Below are 17,292 nucleotides of genomic sequence, written 5' to 3' on the forward strand. Positions count from 1 at the left end.
TTTTTTTTTTTTTTTTTTTTTTGGTAGGAGCCTTCTTAATATGTGACCTGATTAAATATAATAACTGCCCAAAAGAGTCAGACTGCAGCTTAAGGTGAGGGTCCTTAGATGGCTGTACTTTGTCTTTAACTTCTATAAGACAGGTCACTTTGTAAGAGCATCTCTGAGAATTTGACATTAGTAAGATGTAGAATTACATAAAAGAACTTTATAGAACAGTAGTGAGTGTTTGCAGTAGTAGTTGTATAGCTGGGTCTTTTAAAAGAGACTTTGGATTTGAGAATTTCCTCCCTGCGTGTGATGTCTTGTCATCAGGCCACCCCACGCTGCCTTCTCGGTAGTCCTTCTCCTCCCCCATTTTTTATTTGTTTTTTGTTTGACAGTATTTCATACAGAAGAAAAACTGTGGGTAGATTTCAAGCTGTTGTGTCTTTTGTTGGGGGACTGTTTTAATTTTGGATGATTTCATTTTTTCCCTCTTGTTTACATTTCTCGTTTGTTTCATAAAACCAGGGACAAGTCACAAGAGATACAAAGATTCCAAGTTCTGTTTTGTTTGTTTTTAATGGTATTTTTTATTTGTATTTTGCTTAGTTCCTAGAAATTTACAGAGCTACCTTTTTATCTTGGTGAAGTTTGATCTTTAAACTTTCTTACCAAAAATCATACACTTTAGGACAGTGAAATGCTCTTGTTTTCAAGCCTGATGATCTGAGTTTGATCCTTGGACCCTATATAATTGAAGACAGAAACCAACTCAGGTTGTCCTCTGGTCTCCATGCATATGCCATGGCACACACGTGTGCATGTGCATACACGTAAATAAAAACATAAGGTTTTGTCCTGGCACTAACTCTGTAGACCAGGGCTGGCCACAATCTGCCTGTCACTGCCTCCCAAGTACTGGAATTAAAGGTGGGTGGCCTGATCCTCTGGCTCTTAACAATACCTCCACCTCATGAAATGTTCCTGAGCTTTAAACTATAGGGGTCATATTATATTAACTGGGGTCCAGCACCCATGGCCATAGTAGGTTTTCAAGGTTCCTTTCACCACCCATAGGTAGTTGACTGAGTTTACAGTGCTAAGCATGAATTCCCTCTAGTAAGCAGGCTTTAAGTTCGAAGTGACTGTCAATTCATGCCAAGATGTGAGTGCCACTATTGCACCTTTAGGATTGTTTTGCTGTGCTGGTCATTATTGTGACCTGTAGACATTGTAAGTAGCCAGCTAGATCTACTTACTTCTTTGCTTTCTCCCTTGGCAGCTTTTATAGCTCCCTCTAATACTATGAGAAGCCTTCCCAGTCAGATCCAGATTATTTTCTCCAAGTCCTGTATCCAGAGCATGTTGTGTCTTTACCAATACAAAAGTACCTGCTTTACTTGGAAGGCACTAAGGATAATGGCAATAGCATATATCGTTTTGAGGAGGAGAGTCTCTTAATTTCCCCTAACTAACAATTTAAAAGTAGGTTTTCCATGTCTAGCGTTGTTGTTGTTGTTGTTGTTGTTGTTGTTGTTGCTGTTAGATAATAATTGGTTTTGGAGTGGGGAACATTGTCACCCCAAGTGGCCTAACTTAGAGAGAGAGAGAGATAGCTTTTTCCAACATCCTTGGTGTTATTTGTCCCTCCTCCTTTATAGCAACAGTATCCTACTGTTCCCTTTCTAAGGCTCCTGCCCCCACCATGGTCCCTTTTTACTCCCTGGTTTCCATAGTTACTCCAGATTGTATCATCTAAGATCTAAAGATTTGTTGCTAGAATCTACAAATAGGAGAGGATATGCAGCATGTCTTTCTGGGTCTGGGTTACTCAGTATACTATTTTCTTGTTCAAGTATTTACCTGCAAGCTTGATTTTATATTTCTTTACAGCTGAGCAAGTATTTGTATAATACAATGGACATGGGTCATACATAACAGTTTTAGGGTTTTGGAGGATTATGCTGTTGTTTTATTTTGTTGCTTTGTTTTTAGAATTTTCCAAAGTGATTTCCAGGGTGGGTGCATCACTTTGCATTCCACCATCAGTGAAGTGGAGTTTCCTGTCCTCACACCCTCATTGTCATTTGTTGCTTGTTGTTTTTAACCTTTGCCATTCTTTGCATTTCCCTGCTTGCTAAAGATGTTGTATACTTTTTCAGATGCTTCTTAGCCATTTTAATTTCTTCTTTTGAGAACTCTATTAAGATCTTTAGTCTACTTTTTAATTGGGTTGCTTGGTTTTTTCTTTTTGTTTTGTGTTTGTTCATTTGTTTGTTTGTTTAATTTTATGAGTTCTTTATATATTCTGGGTACTAATACTCTGTAGGGTGTATAGCTGGAAAAGATGTCTTCCACTTTCGGGGCTTCTTGTAACTGTTGCTTTCATTTCCTCTGGACAGATGAGGTGATAGGCATCCTCAAGCTATTCGAGTACAGTGTCTCTGTTCTAGCTGTCCCTGGGTCTGAGCCTGACACTTCCAGCCTCACAGTGTCTCTGTTCCAGGTGTCCCGAGTCTGAGCCTGGACACTTCCAGCCTCACAGTGTCTCTGTTCCAACTGTCCCTGAGACTGAGCTGGATACTTCCAGCCTCACAGTGTCTCTGTTCCAACTGTCCCCGGGTCTGAGCCTGGACACTTCCAGCCTCCATAACCTTCCAAATCTAACCTTCCAAGAATACTGATTCAGTCCGACTTCTCTTGGCTTTTGTGTGAATTTCTCTACTTGGTCTCATACTAACTTTGGCAATAGGATCTAATCTTCTGGCTCTCTCTCAGTTCAGATAAAGCTGCTTCCTTCTACAAACTAGCCTTACCTTCATTGTTAGAGATTAGACTAAAGATTTATCTTTATTCCAGCCAGATCATAACATAATCCAGCATGTCTATATTTTGGCCAGATCATAACACCTAGAAGATCTTTGGATGTGATCCCTTGCTAAAGTAGCCAGTCTGCCGGATTAAAATTTGTCTATATTTCCTCTTCACATAATTAATTGCTTATTTTGCTGTAGGTAAGCCTTTTAGTTTTATGAGATCTATGTGTCAGTCATTGACTTAATTACAAACGGGGTCCAGTCTGAAAGTACTTTCCCACTCCTATATCTTGAAGGTTACTGTGGTACTTTCTTCTAACATTCTCATGGCTTCATTTTTTCCCTTCTTCCCTTGCGATGTCCAGGCACTGCTACACACCTACTGGGGAAGGATGGAGTGGAGCCAAGTTCCATGGTCTCTGTCTTCCCTTGGGCTGTCTAGGCCCTGATACACATTGGACAGGAAAGGATGAAGCAAATACTGAAATGGGTGGGTCACCAGGATCCCAGTCCTGGAGTGAATAGGGCAGGGGTCTCTAAAGATTTCAGTGATCTAGCTCTCTTAGATGATAGTCAGTGAAACAGCTTGTGTGCATATGCTTTATTCGGGGAATCAAGGGATATATACATATGAACCCCTGAGAGAGGGAAGGGGTTCTTCTTAGGGTAAAGTATCATTGGCTGAGGTTTAAGGTTCTTGGGGTACTTATTTGCATGGAGGCATTCCAGGAAGTTGAACCTGTAATTTCTCCAAGGACTACATGACATTCCTCAGGTAGGAGATTAGAATCAGGCTTCCCAGATCAGGCAGAGAAGAGGAAGCCCTGCTAAGAAGTGGGAGTCTCCATTTTGCACCAAGCTCAGGAAGGCTCTCTGGACATGATAGACTACAACTGTAGTAGCCAGGTGCAACATAATCTTGAATTCCCCATTTTCCTGCCTCATTCTTCTGAATACTGGCATTTCAAACATATTCCATCACACTCAGCTACAGTCAAAAGAGCTCTTTTACACTTACGTGTTTTGTCTGCATGTATGTCCATGTACCACATGCATGCTTGTGGAAACTAGAAGGGGGTTGTGGGGGAAGATCAAATCTCCTGAGACTGAAGTTACACTGTTACTGAACTACTACCATATTGGTGCTGGGATGTGAACCTAGGTCATTGCTGCCAGTGCTTGTAACTAATGAGTCACCTCAGCAGTCCCTGAGGAGGTCCTGCCTGAAAATAGTTTTTGTTACTAACACTTTGTATGAGTATAGATGTTGTCTTAGCTAAGATTTTATTGCTATTGCCATGACCATAGCAACTCTTATAAAAGGAGAATAGTTTCAGAGGTTTGGTCCACTGTTTTCAAGGCAGGAAGCATGGTGCCACTGAGGCAGACATGGTACTGGAGGAGCTGAGAATTCTACATCTTGATCCAAACACAAAAGAAGACTGTCATACGGGCCAGACTTGAGCTCATAAGACCACAAAGCCTCCCCACAGTGACACACTTATTCAGCAAGGCCATACCTCATAATAACGCCACTTCCTATGGGCCAAGCATCCAAACATATGAGTCTATGAGGGCCATTCCTATTCAAACCACCACAGATATGATTAGCCTCTTAAGAAGAAATAAGATATAATTGATAACCCTTACACTTTGTCTCATTTGGGAGTTGTTTGGTTTTGCTGTTTGGCTTTCACTAATGTACTAAGTGTAAGTGTAGTTCTGCATTCCTTGGAACTGAGGCCTCACTGAGGGTGGTGATTCCTTCTGGGTGCTGGGACTCCAGGCATGGAACATGAAACACCATATCTCGCTTTAGCATGTCTTGAGATTTACTAAAGCACATGGATGGATGGATGGATGGATGGATGGATGGATGGATGGATGGATGGATGGTTGGTTGGTTGGTTGGTTTGGTATGGTTTTTATAATATTTGGTGACAGGTTTTCTCTGTGTAGCTATGGCTGTCCTGGATCTCACTCTGTAGACCAGGGTTGGCCTCTAACTCAGAGTTCCCACCTGCCTCTGCCTCTTAAGTGTTGGGACTAAAGATGTGCAAGCTGGCGGCTTAGCACATGATTCTGTTTGTTTGGACCATGGGCTTTTCATGTGTGCTATATGTACTTGTTCATATGGAATTGTGTGTGGATGTACACGTGTGTGTACGTGTTTATGCGGCCAGATACTGGATGTTGATCACTCACCACCTTACCTGTTTGCATCAGGGTCTCTACTGAGCCTGGCGCTCACCTATCTGACAAGACTAGGTACTCGGCGCCATACTCGCCTGTCCACCAAACAGTTTCAGAGAACAAAGGAGAGGTTTTATTGTTTTTTTAAGGTCTATTTTATTTTTAAAAATGTGTACAGGGTGTGGGTGGGTGCTTGGTGCAGATGACCTTGGAGAGCATCAGGTGTAGAGCTGGAGTTACAGCTGTTATGAGTTGTCTGATATGAGTGCTGGGAACCAAACGTGTCGTGAAAGAGCAGTGCCTATGCTTAACCACTGTGCCATCGCTCCTGCACCTTTGTTGTTTACTTTTCTGTCCAGCTGGCCTGGCATTTACTGTGTGTGCAGTGCTGTCCTTGACCTGGTGCCATTCCTTTTGTTTCCTGGAATTATAGGCATCCACCAATGCTCAGCTGCCTTCTGGTATTAGTTTAATTGTATTTCCATTGCAGCAATAGAAGACATGGCTAATTGACTTAATAAACACCACTTTGTCTTTTTCAGGGCAAAGAACAAGAGCATACCTTTGTCTTTCGATTGGATCATCCTAAAGCCTGCAAACACTTGTGGAAGTGTGCTGTGGAGCACCATGCCTTCTTCCGTCTCCGAGGACCTGTCCAAAAGAGCTCTCATCGATCAGGGTTCATTCGACTAGGATCCCGATTTAGATACAGGTTCATTTCCCTGAGTTCTCACATCATCTACTCTTGCATACAGGCCAGAAGAGTTACTCTAACTCTTGATTTTACTCAGGCAGAAACCAAGACACAGGAAATAAAGTATGTTGCCAAAGATATCCATTGGCCAACATTGGCCAAAATTTTTAAAGAAGAAATGTTATTGTTAATAATTTCTTGACTAAATGGGAAATCAGTTATATTATTGATATTTATATTGATATATTTTATATATAATAAGCCACAATTTAAATTTATGTAACAAGGTAAATTCTCCATCTGACAAGCTTTATCTCATACAGACAATGTATGGGACATTAGTATGACTAGTACTGTGGCTGAAGACCACTTGGCTTTTACCAGCTTCTTTGTCATGAAGTAGAAATGTCTGTTCAGGTTACATTTGAATATCGGGTCAGTTTGAGTCTTCAGTTAAAGGGGGGATGAGAGTGAAAGTAATGTAACAAGTCAGCCACAGAGAGTTCTGAAGATCATTTCTATTCTCCAGTGTCAGAAATGCTGAGGGGTTCTTTAGTTGGAAGCTAAAGAAGTACAGTAGTGTCTTTTCAAGCATATCTAGACATTTTTTGTGGAAATAATCACAGAACAGATATCCAAAGTTGGGGCTGAAGATGTAGCCCATTGGTAGAGTGCTTGCCTAGCATGTGTAAGGCCTAAAGTTTAGTCCACAGAACCACAAAAGAACTAACTGGAAATCTTGTTTTGGATTACAAACTTTATATTAATTCCTATGGCTAGGAAAGGAAAGAGTACTTCCCTGATAGCATGGGCATTTTCCTCTGGTTTATTAGGTGACATATAGGTATTTATATAGGTGATATATATGCTTAGAAGAAATCCTATATTATTAATGTTATGTATGTTACCAAAGCCTGGAGAATAAAAAAAAATTAGATAAAAAGGAGAAAAAACAAAACTATTGATGGCCTTCAGCATGCTTCTTTGCAGGATGAATGTAGACATCTTACTCTTCTGGGTCTGGTTGCCTCATATAATATCTTCCTGTTGACTTGCTTCAATTATTTTAGTGGAAAAACAGAGTATCAGACCACAAAAACTAATAAAGCAAGAAGATCAACCTCCTTTGAAAGAAGGCCCAGCAAGCGGTATTCTCGGCGAACCCTGCAAATGAAAGGTAAAGTGCAGCCCTGCTCCCCAGGCTTGTCCTTCCTTGCCAGTCTTCATGTCCTCACACTTCCTGTTTGCTGGAGAGGAAGCTGCCTGAGTCTTCTCAAGTCTATTTTAGTTGACTAAAACTATCTTTGTACGACTTTCATACTGTAACTGGCTGTCCTGTGACTGGCTGACATTAAACTTAATAGCAATCTCAGTGCCGATGTTCTGGGCAGTGTTGCACTTAGTGTATCTTCACTAGAGTCTCTCTTGTGTCTTTCCATCTTGTGATGAAATGCCAGTTGGATTTTTTTTTAATATTAGCATGTAATGAATACATTTAAAAAATTTTTTATTTCTATGTTTGTGCATGTGTGCACATGCAAACATGCATGTGTGATGTTTTATGCACCTTATGAAGGCCAGTGCCCTGGCCTGGAGTATAGGCAGTTGTGAGCTGCCTGGTTTGGGTACTGAGGCTTTTGAAGCAAGACCTCTGGAAGAGCAGCAAGTACTCTTAGCCACTGAGCCATCTCTCCCGGCCCAAAGAAGTTTTCAGTAAAATTTTTTCCATATTAGGCTGGTAAGGTGGCTTACAGGATAAGTGCACTGTGCTACCAAGTCTAATGGCCTGAGTCATTTCCCAAGACCTACAAAATGAAAAGGGTTATCTTCTGATGTATATACACACATACACATACCATGACATGTGTGTTTTCACACAAAAGACACAGACAATAAAACAATATAAAAATGAGTAAATGAAAGCCAAGCGTGATGGTGTATTCCTTTAATCCCAGCACTCAGGAAGTAGAGACAGGCAGATCTCTGTGAGTTAGATTTGTCTCTACAAAGTTACTTTCAGGACAGCTAGGACTGTTACACAGAGAAACCCTGTCTTGAAAAACCAAATAATAATAATCTAAAAGTGAGTAAATGGTATTCTTCTCCATATTACAATTTACTGTTGAGAAATCCCACTAAATAGAACTTTATTTATCAATGTCTGTCAGGCATAGATATTTGCAAATTCATAAATGTTATCTGTCACTTAAGATATTTCAACTCTGAAAGAAGTACATAGATTTCATTAAAAAATAAATTAAAACTTGAGTTTGGTTCCAAGTTTGGACTTCTGCTAAAATACAAATTGAATTTTAAGCATGTCTGCTGTCAGGTTATTATCACCCTTATCAAAAGTCTGCCCTGAGATGACTGTGCCAGTGGTTGTTTTGTTTGTTTGTTTGTTTGTTTGTTTGTTTGTTTGTTTTATTTTTTTATTTTTAGTTATTTTTTTCTGACTGATATGTACTCAATTTTTGGCATGGTTGTGCATTTAAATATATGGCTATAAGTTAAAATAATCCAGTGATAGTTTAAAGCCTTATTACTTCATCTTTCTACTGACAGAATTCAGAGTCAGTTGTCTTAATCCAGGAGACTTAAAGAAAGTTAGTTTAAAAGACAGTTGTGAGCTCATAAGTGAAGTTTTTTGTCACTAAGCCTGACCTGGGTTTGATCTATGGGGCCCAGGTCATTTCAGAAGGAGAGAATGGACTCCCACAAATTGTTCTTTGACCTTACGCATCCTCTGTGACACTGACATGTACACACAGAAATACATTTTTTAATAGAATTTTAAGACGAATAGATGTTGGGCTAGAGAGATGACTCAGCAGTTAAAAGCAAATATGCTCCTCCAAAGATTCTAAGCACCTGTGTCAGACAGATCACAGTCGCCTATAACTCCAGCTCCAGGGAAATCTCACACCTCTTGTCTTCACAAGCACCTGCATGGTGTGCATATGTACATACTCACATACACGAATTTTTACATAAATCTTACAAAAGTAGAGTGCTAGAGAAATGGATAGCTCAGTAGTTAAGAGAACATTCTGCTTTGGCAGAAGACCTGAATTTGGTTCCAGCACCCACATTAAGTGGCTCACAGGTGCTGGTAGTAGTCCAGCTCCAATGGAGCTGTCTTTGGAGCTCCAGGTATACTGCACTCGTGTGCACATACACACTCAGGTCCACAGAAATAAAAGTAAAATCTTAAACACGAATAGACACTCAGAGTACTTGCTGCCGTTGGCCTTATTGCTCCGACCTGCAGTGCAGCTTATGGCTGAGAAGTTTATTTTTACAGAGCAGCGAGTCGAGGTTTTACTTTGAATAGTGCATCAATTTGTCATGCAGAGTGGACTAATAAGATGTTATCTCTTCTCTTCTGTCAGCAAGCACAACAAAACCTGAAGATCTTGGGTAAGTCATGCCTTTCAATGTAAGAACTGAGAAGATTTATATAGTTGCAATCATTAATTAAACAAATATTTGTTGAAGACCTTGCAAAATGTCAAATTTTCACAGGCATTAGGAGGATTATAGGAAACAAAAACATACCAGATAGAATTAACATTCAGAAAAATGAAGCCATTGACAGAAGTAGAATAGGGTAGGAGCAGCTATGTTACTCATACTGAGAATGTCAGAAGAAAGGCAGGTTTCTAGGTAAAAGCAATTTATTCTAGGCTGAATCCAGTCATGGAATACATGGTAGTTACTATTTTCCATGTTGTTTCTATAAGATCAGTAGTGCTGTGTGTGCCTGATTCCTTTCTCATTTAAGCTGATTTCTTCCCTTTTGTTCTTACTCAGTTCAGCTGAAGATTGTCAATTTGTTGGCCTTTAATTGATTTTTGCTCTAATATTTATTCCTTCTTGTTACTTAAGATTTACTTTGCTTCAGCTGCTTCCTCCTTTTCCTGGGTTCTTCTCTGTTACCCAGGACCTGGTGCAACCTGATGGGCAAATGCTCTGCTACACAGCCACCGCAGACCGCTGCTGTGTTTTGTTATTTTCTGTTGGTTTTTGAGACAGTCTCACTTTGCAGCTCTTCTGGCCTTGAACTTAGTTGTTTGAAGCCAGGTCTTAAGCTGCCCACTGGCCTTAAATCTGTGGTCCTTCTGCCTTAGCTAAGTGCTGGGCATTGGATGGATGCACCGCACACCTGGTTTACTTGTCCTTTTGCTGTTATCTTAAAGTGGGGCTTAGGACTTGCTTTGTCCCTTACACTAAATTTAAACTCTTTCCTGGTGATTCAGCCTTCCTACTGGTGAGATTACAGGCCTGAGCTAATCATACCTAGTATAAAGTCTTTTTTAAAAATAATAATAACAATTCCAGCTGTAAAGTTGCCCTTGAGCACTGTTTAGTTGCATTCTGTAAATCTTGGTGTGCTTTGTTTGCATTTTTTGGTTTGTCCCACTTTATTTTCAAAAACAGCCATGTATTGGTGTCTCCCAGATGCTAATTAAACAACCAGATTCAAAGCTGGGTGTGCTGCACCAGCCTTTAATCCCAGCACTTGGGAGCCAGAGGCAGGTGGATCTGGATCTCCATGAGTCTGAGGCTAGCCTGTTCATATAGCATGATCTTGTCTCTAAAAGAACAGCAGCAGCAGTAGTAATTTAAGTGGCAATAGTAATGATGATGATGATGATGATACAAATCAGATTCAAACCAATATCTATAAACATACTTTTGTGTGGGTTGTGGCTGGATGAGTCTGTCTAACTTAGAACTTCTTCAAAAGAGGTTTGTTATTTTCAGATACTGAGTAGTCAACCTCACCTTTAAAGAAATGTCTATTACGTTTGTTTGTTTATTCATTGTGTTTAAGTTTGTTATACTTCCAACTTCAGGTTCTGAATTTTCTTACTCAAGTTTTGTTCACTTGAAACTGTTGGAGCTAGGTCGTGATTAGTGATCCATTACAGAAACACTCTGCTGATGTGAACAAGGACTCTTAAAGCTATTAAAACTAAAATGAATATCGTTAAAAGGAAATAAGGGTTTCTACTCTAAAGCTTTAGATGAAAAGGTAAATTTCTGTGCCTTTTCTGGGCTCTCTACCTTTTTTCCTTTCCCTGAACTATTTAGAAGCTGTACTTGTAAGGAAATTGGAAAGTTATGTTATCTATGTGTTTTTTAAATGGTGTTGCTTATTGGTAGGTCATGTCTTGCTTTCCTGGGACATGACATTTGACCTTAAAGATATCCCAGGAGAGTAGTAGAAATAGGAAGAAATTATTTAAGTAGTGACATGATACAGAATAGTTAAGGTTTTTATTTGCAAAGTAAAAAGCCCATTCTGTAAGATGTTTTGAAGTACACATTTTTAATAGGAGCATAGTGAGAATAAGCATGGTCCCTTTCCTAGAAGTGAATGAAGTTAATTTTACTTCAGTGGATAAATATCACTGTCACTTCATTAGTGATGCCTTTGACTCTAGAAGACCACAGAAACAGGCTACTTAAGAAATAGTGGCCCTTTAGAGGGAGGAAAGGGAAAGGGAGATATGATATAATTATGTTATAATCTCAAAAATTATACAAAACAAAGTTGAGTGGTTCACAGCTCCAGGTGATCTGAGTTGGCTTCCAAGGACGCAGTTACACATGCACATACACATAAATAAACATACATATTTATATATTATAGACATATAAGCATGTATATATACATAGAGAAAAGAGAGAGCGAGGCTTTCAGAAGTTAAACAATGAGAGAGCTCCATCCCTCCTGAAGTAATCTCATACAGTACTCTGGAAAACCTGAGTTTGTGTTGGCATCCATGCCCTTTGCTCTTGCCCTTGCCACTCTGTTTGCATGAATGGTTTTTCTCCAGTGGACCATGGAGAACAGAGCCTTTTTTATAAGGTGCACCTATTTGACCTAAAATCTTTCCTGACCTTGGACTCCGCTCTTTCATAGAATATACCAGTTTGAGTAACAGGTCTGTCTTTTTTCTTGTAATATTTCCCCTTCTTATGAGCTTGAACTAAAAGTACATTAAGAAAAGGCAGTGTTTTAAAGGATAGTTGATAGTTGTGGTTACAAATACAGTTTTCTCCTACTTGAGCTTCCTTCTCCCTGAGTGGTGAGACTGTAGGCATATGCCTTTGTACCTGGGTTAGAGCAGCTCTGAGACAGGAAAAGAGATGGAGATTAAGTAGGTGCTATACATGAGCAAGAAAAGGTCAGTTACTGCATGTGGTACTTTACAGAGGCTCTTCTCTAAGATGCTCTGAATATATATTTTTGATCAGAAACCAAGTTACTATTAAGTGTCTTGAATTAACTTGAGTTGTCTCTTCATCAACCATCGCTTGGTTGGTTTGTTTTTGTCTTTGTGGAACTAAGCACCACACCTGGGTCTTCTGGATATTAGACAAATATTCTACCAGTGAGCTACAGCCCAAACCCTACTTTTTAATTATTAAGTTCATATCATTCAAAACAGGAAGTTGTGATTTAGTTAATATGGCTTGATTTTTTTGTTACTACTGAAGTTATTCCCAGATAAAAGACATGTTTTGAGGTAACACGTAAACCATAGACTCACTGAGGCTAACCTCTGCTCCAAGCAGGCTTGCTGAGATTTTACATGTAGACTAGGAAGTCACTTTCACCAGGACAGGATAGTCTGGGAAGAGCAATCAGCTCCTTAGCAAAACAGGACACGGGGAGCTGGGACTCAAAGGTGGGTCTCCTTGTCCTTGTTCAGCACCCTTAATAGTCAATAATAATAGTATAATAATTGAGATTCAGTGGTTAAGCATACTGGCTACTCTTCCAGAGGACACAAGCTTCATTCTCCACTCCCACATTGGGCCACTCACAACTGCCTATAACTCCAGTTCCAAGGGATCCAAGCCACCTTCTGGCCTTTTCAGGCACCCCCATACATGTGTGCACATGTGCATACACACACAACACACATATAAATAAAAATAGAATGAATCTTTTTTAAGGGTGAAGAATGATGAGTCAGTGAATAAAAACCTGATATTCTCACTTCAGTCCTAAGGATCCATCCAGTGGAAAGAACCTCTCACCAGCCCTTCCGACCTCCAAACATACACAAAGTAAATGTTCAAAACAACAACAAAACTTTTAGAATTCATATTATTCAAAAGATATTTTACAAAGGCATAATATTTGAGATGATGCTTAAGTCCCATTACCGTATTACTCATACTAATTAGGCTAGTTCTGCACAAATTATATAAATCTGGGTTGGATACTTTGAATATAAGTTGTAAGTGAAAATAGAATTATTGGGCTGGAGAGATGGCTCAGCAGTTAAGAGCACTGACTGCTTTTCCAGAGGTCCTGAGTTCAATTCCCAGCAACCACATGGTGGCTCACAACCATCTGTAAAGGGATCTGAGGACAGTGACACTGTACTCACATATATAAAATAAATAAATCTTAAAAAAAAGAAAAGAAAATAGAATTGTTAAGTCTAAAAAATTAACCTATAACAAATGAGATATGATTTAGATATGGGAAAGGAAGACCAGCCAGCTCGGTCAGTGGTTCTCAACCTGTGGGTCATGACCCCTTTGGGGGTCAAACATCTTTTTTCACAGGGGTCACATACCAGATATTTATATTACAATTCATAACAATAGCAAAACTACAGCTATGGACATACCAACAAAATAATGTTTTGGCTAGGGGTCAGCACCACACGAGGAACTCTGTTAAAGGGTCACAGCATTCGGAAGGTTGAGGACCACTGAGTGAAATTATGTAGATTTTTTTAAAATTTTATTTATGTGTATGAGTACACTGTCACTCTCTTCAGACACACCACAAGAGGGCATCGGATCCCATTACAGATGGTTGTGAGCCACCATATGAGTGATGGGAATTGAACTCAGGATCTCTGGAAGGACAGTCAGTGCTCTTAACTGCTGAGACATCTCTCCAGCCCTGGTTATGTAGATTTTTTAAAACTCTTCAGAGGTCTGGAAGAGTGAGGCTTGAAGGTTCCTAGTATAAATGATGCTGGGATGAGAGTGCTCGGTGCCCTCTTTGGCTCATGGCAGCTGATGGTAGATGTATTGGGAGATTACTAGATATAAGGCACAATTACAATTGTGTAGATGGAAAATACAGATACCCATAGAAAAGTAAGTGTCTGATAGTAAATGTGACGGTTGTAGCCTGAGAAACCACAAAAACATTTCACTAGAACAAAACATTAACATTGTTGATGCTGCTTTGGATAGTGTATAATCTTAGAAAGTAAAGCTGCTAGGCACGATGCCACACGCGCTTAAGCTCAAATCTCCAGAGTTAGTGGCTAGTGGATCTGAGTTTGAGGCCAAACTAGTCTACATAGCAAGTACCAGGTGAGCCAGGACTATGTAATAAGACCCTGTCTCAAAACAAAAAAGAGAAAAAACTTTTATATGTAGGATTTCTTTAACTTAGAATGCTTTATCTTATTAGTAATAAAAGAAAATATATAATTATACATCATTAAAAGTAAGTTAATGAAAAATTACAGGTAAACTTTATCTGTACATGTATACATATGTCAGACTTATCAAAAGAGGACACAGTTATGCTCTTGGATCTTATTTTCTCAGTGATACAGTGATTCAGTTTCAAAGCATGAATTGATACCTTAGATCTAAGATAGGTGATCTAACTCATAACCACAAGATGTTCCTGATACTGTTTTCATGTAAAAAATTTAAAATATGCTGTAAAATAGCACTTTATTATGCAGGCTAGATATGTGTTTTTAAACTTTGAACTTAGTTTACATTCATTTTGAGGGAACATTTTTAATCAGTTTTGTTCTGATTTGAATCTGTGTTCATGTTTGTCTTTATTTTTATTGTATTTTAATTACATTTCGACCTTCCCTTTCCTTTCTCCAAACCTTTGTAAGTTTTTTTAATAGGTTTTTTTTTTCTCTTCTTTACAGTGTTCATAATGCTTCAGCCCAGAACAGTGACTCCCAACAGGTAAGACAGGAGTAAGTCTTTAAAGTCCACGTGGTTAATTACAGTGACTGTCATGGTATTAGTTGGATTTTTGTAATGTGTGATCTTTTACAAGTTTTGTACATTTTCTTACCCCCGTCACGTCTCCTGTTTTACTAAGACAATATAAGTAGAACAGATGATTCATAAAACATTTTCTGTTCCTATAAATCTGGCACATCAGTTAAGTTGTGAATGTTCATTTATTATCTAAAATTAGTGTATAAAATTTAAATTCAAACATTTGACTGCCAGGCTGAGTGTCTGCCTCTGTGCCTGGGGTACCCGGAGTGCTGGTAGGCAGAACACAGTCTGTAATGGGGTCTTCAGTCCCTGCTCTCCTGGGTGGGAACCAGCAGGGTCTGGGATGATTGCTGTGGCTCCCATTGTCTTGCATACCTAGGTGCCACTGGCTTAGTGCTGAGAGTTGGAAAAGGGGTTTCCAGTCAGCTTCCTCTCAGGGTGTCCACACACCAGGCTAGAAGGGGAAGGCACAGCCCAGACAGGGTCAGACCCTGATTCCCTTCTGAGTGTGTAAGAGTGAGTGCTGAGAGTATGGAGGGGCTGGAAGAGAGAAAGCCTCCTCTAGGAGATTAACTCCTCCTTATGAGGAAGGCCTACTCCCTGGGATCTTGAGGAAAGAGCCTGTTAAAACTGCATCATTTGTTGGTGAATGTGAATGCATACACTTTATTCAGGGTGAACCAAGGATTAAATACCTTTTGGGGGAAGGAATGCCCAGGAAGGGAAGCTCCTTGGCTGAACACTCAGGGCCTCTCTAGATGCCTCATTAGCATGGAGAACTCCAAGTTTTATGCTGGTAGAGGTAGGTGAGTGTGGAGGCTTAGAATCCACACACACACACTCCCACTCTCTCCCCCTACTCCCACCCTCCCCCACCCACGCAAGATCCAAGAAGGAGAAAGCCTAACAAGGGAGTCTCCCATTTTGTAACAAGCACAGAGGCTGTCCAGTCATGGTAGACTTCGATCTTAATTAGCAGAGTTTCCCCACATTTGACCACATTTATTTACTATATAGGTGGCACTCCATCTTAATACTGTTTCTTGATGTTGGTATTACTATTTGTTAGTATTTGACTTTCCTCATGCTTCTATCCAAAGGCTTGGGGTGTGAGGACTCCTGTGCCTGTCACTTCTTCCTCATCCTCTGGTCCTGTGCTGGTGGAGGTAGAGAATCTCCCACAGAAATCTGCAGCAGACCAACATGACAGGAAATGGTTTGTTAACTTTCTAAACCAAAATATTGCTTGCATAATTGTATTCTAAAATTTAAGCTATAATCTTAAAGCACTTTAAGTATGATTGAAAACAAATTATTCATATTTGTGAGCTGACAAGGAGCATACTGAGCAGTCAGAGGGACGGTGAGCATACAGTTTATGGATGAAGGAGGGAGGACAACTGTCTAAAGCAGAGCATAACCCAGCTGGCTTGAGGGACTGATGAAAGTCTTTGAAAAATTAGTTTGAGAAGCTGGAGAAATAATCCAGTGAAAGTAGAAATATTTATATAAATGGTAGACACACAAATATGGATACTTTGTGGCTTATTTGATTTAATCAGTTGGGTTCATGCTTTCCTAGAAAGCAGTGTGGCTTGGTGAGGGGTACCTTAGAAATTATTTGGGCTGAGTGGTCCTATTGGATGTATCATCTATTCAAGCTCTGTGTCTGTTTATTTAATGCACTTGGATGATTCATGAGATTCTTCTCTTTTTCTCTTGCTCTTAATTTGTTAATATCTGAAATCTAATGAGATTCTGTGGTGATCTCAAGGTTTGGGTCAGCTTTTTGTGCAGCCAGTTCTTCCCACATGGTGGTGGGTCAGCAGTAGTTGGTGATTGTTTCTGGTCTGTGCTATGTACTCTTTCACTGGTATTGTTGGCTTAACTAACTACAGGATACTGTGCTTGTGATGGTTGGGTATATGTTATTTCAGTTCCAGGTAACTTGCAGTTAAGATCAAAGAGGATTTCCTTCCTTGTTTGGTCCTTTTTAAAATTTCCTTCCCTTTTTGTCCTTTTGGGAATCTGGTACAGGGTACTTTAGGTATGCATTCACATACGCATACCAAAGGTGAGGTCTACAAATGTCAAGTTATAGTATTTATTTAAGACATTAAAAATTTAAATTTCTTGCTGAAGATAAGGGCCATGGCAAGCAGTTATGTTCCATAATGTGCCACTGAAGCCCATTGACACACAAAAATAGTCACTAGTCTTTAGCTGTATGCATGCATGCATGTCTTACTTCAATTCCAAGTGAGAATCTGATTAGTTAACATCCTGTGTTATGATGCTGTCTTTATTTAATTCCATTTTAATGAGTACATATTTAAATCTGTTTAATTTTATTTGCTAGGCACTACCAGTTTCTTTGATGTAGCCTTTAGAGAGAATATTGAATTTGAGATTCAAGAAAACTGAAATATATCTTGGAGCTGTGTGTCCTCTCCTTTTATAATGGTTGTGCCAAGACCTCCTTTGCTGAAATGGAGTAGAGATGGCCCTAAAAACCTGATGAGCCTCAGAGTACGTTAGCAGAGCATGGAACTGAACTACAGCTGACATGTCGTAGAG

General features: G+C 39.6%; 1 protein-coding gene across 3 annotated transcripts in view; it reads left to right on the forward strand.

The window, feature by feature from the left end:
• Window positions 1–17,292, forward strand: part of Epb41l5 (erythrocyte membrane protein band 4.1 like 5) — a 102,546-nt gene that overhangs the window by 36,285 nt on the left and 48,969 nt on the right. For all 3 annotated transcript variants that reach the window (XM_028771510.1, XM_028771508.1, XM_028771509.1), the window contains exons 12-16: window positions 5,537–5,706; window positions 6,759–6,865; window positions 9,081–9,108; window positions 14,634–14,673; window positions 15,816–15,931. In XM_028771510.1, the coding sequence (XP_028627343.1) occupies window positions 5,537–5,706; window positions 6,759–6,865; window positions 9,081–9,108; window positions 14,634–14,673; window positions 15,816–15,931 (461 nt within the window). The remainder of the gene's footprint in view (window positions 1–5,536; window positions 5,707–6,758; window positions 6,866–9,080; window positions 9,109–14,633; window positions 14,674–15,815; window positions 15,932–17,292) is intronic.

Source organism: Grammomys surdaster, unplaced genomic scaffold (assembly GCF_004785775.1).
Source record: "Grammomys surdaster isolate TR1022 unplaced genomic scaffold, NIH_TR_1.0 208, whole genome shotgun sequence".
In the NCBI taxonomy this organism is placed as follows: Eukaryota; Metazoa; Chordata; class Mammalia; order Rodentia; family Muridae; genus Grammomys; species Grammomys surdaster.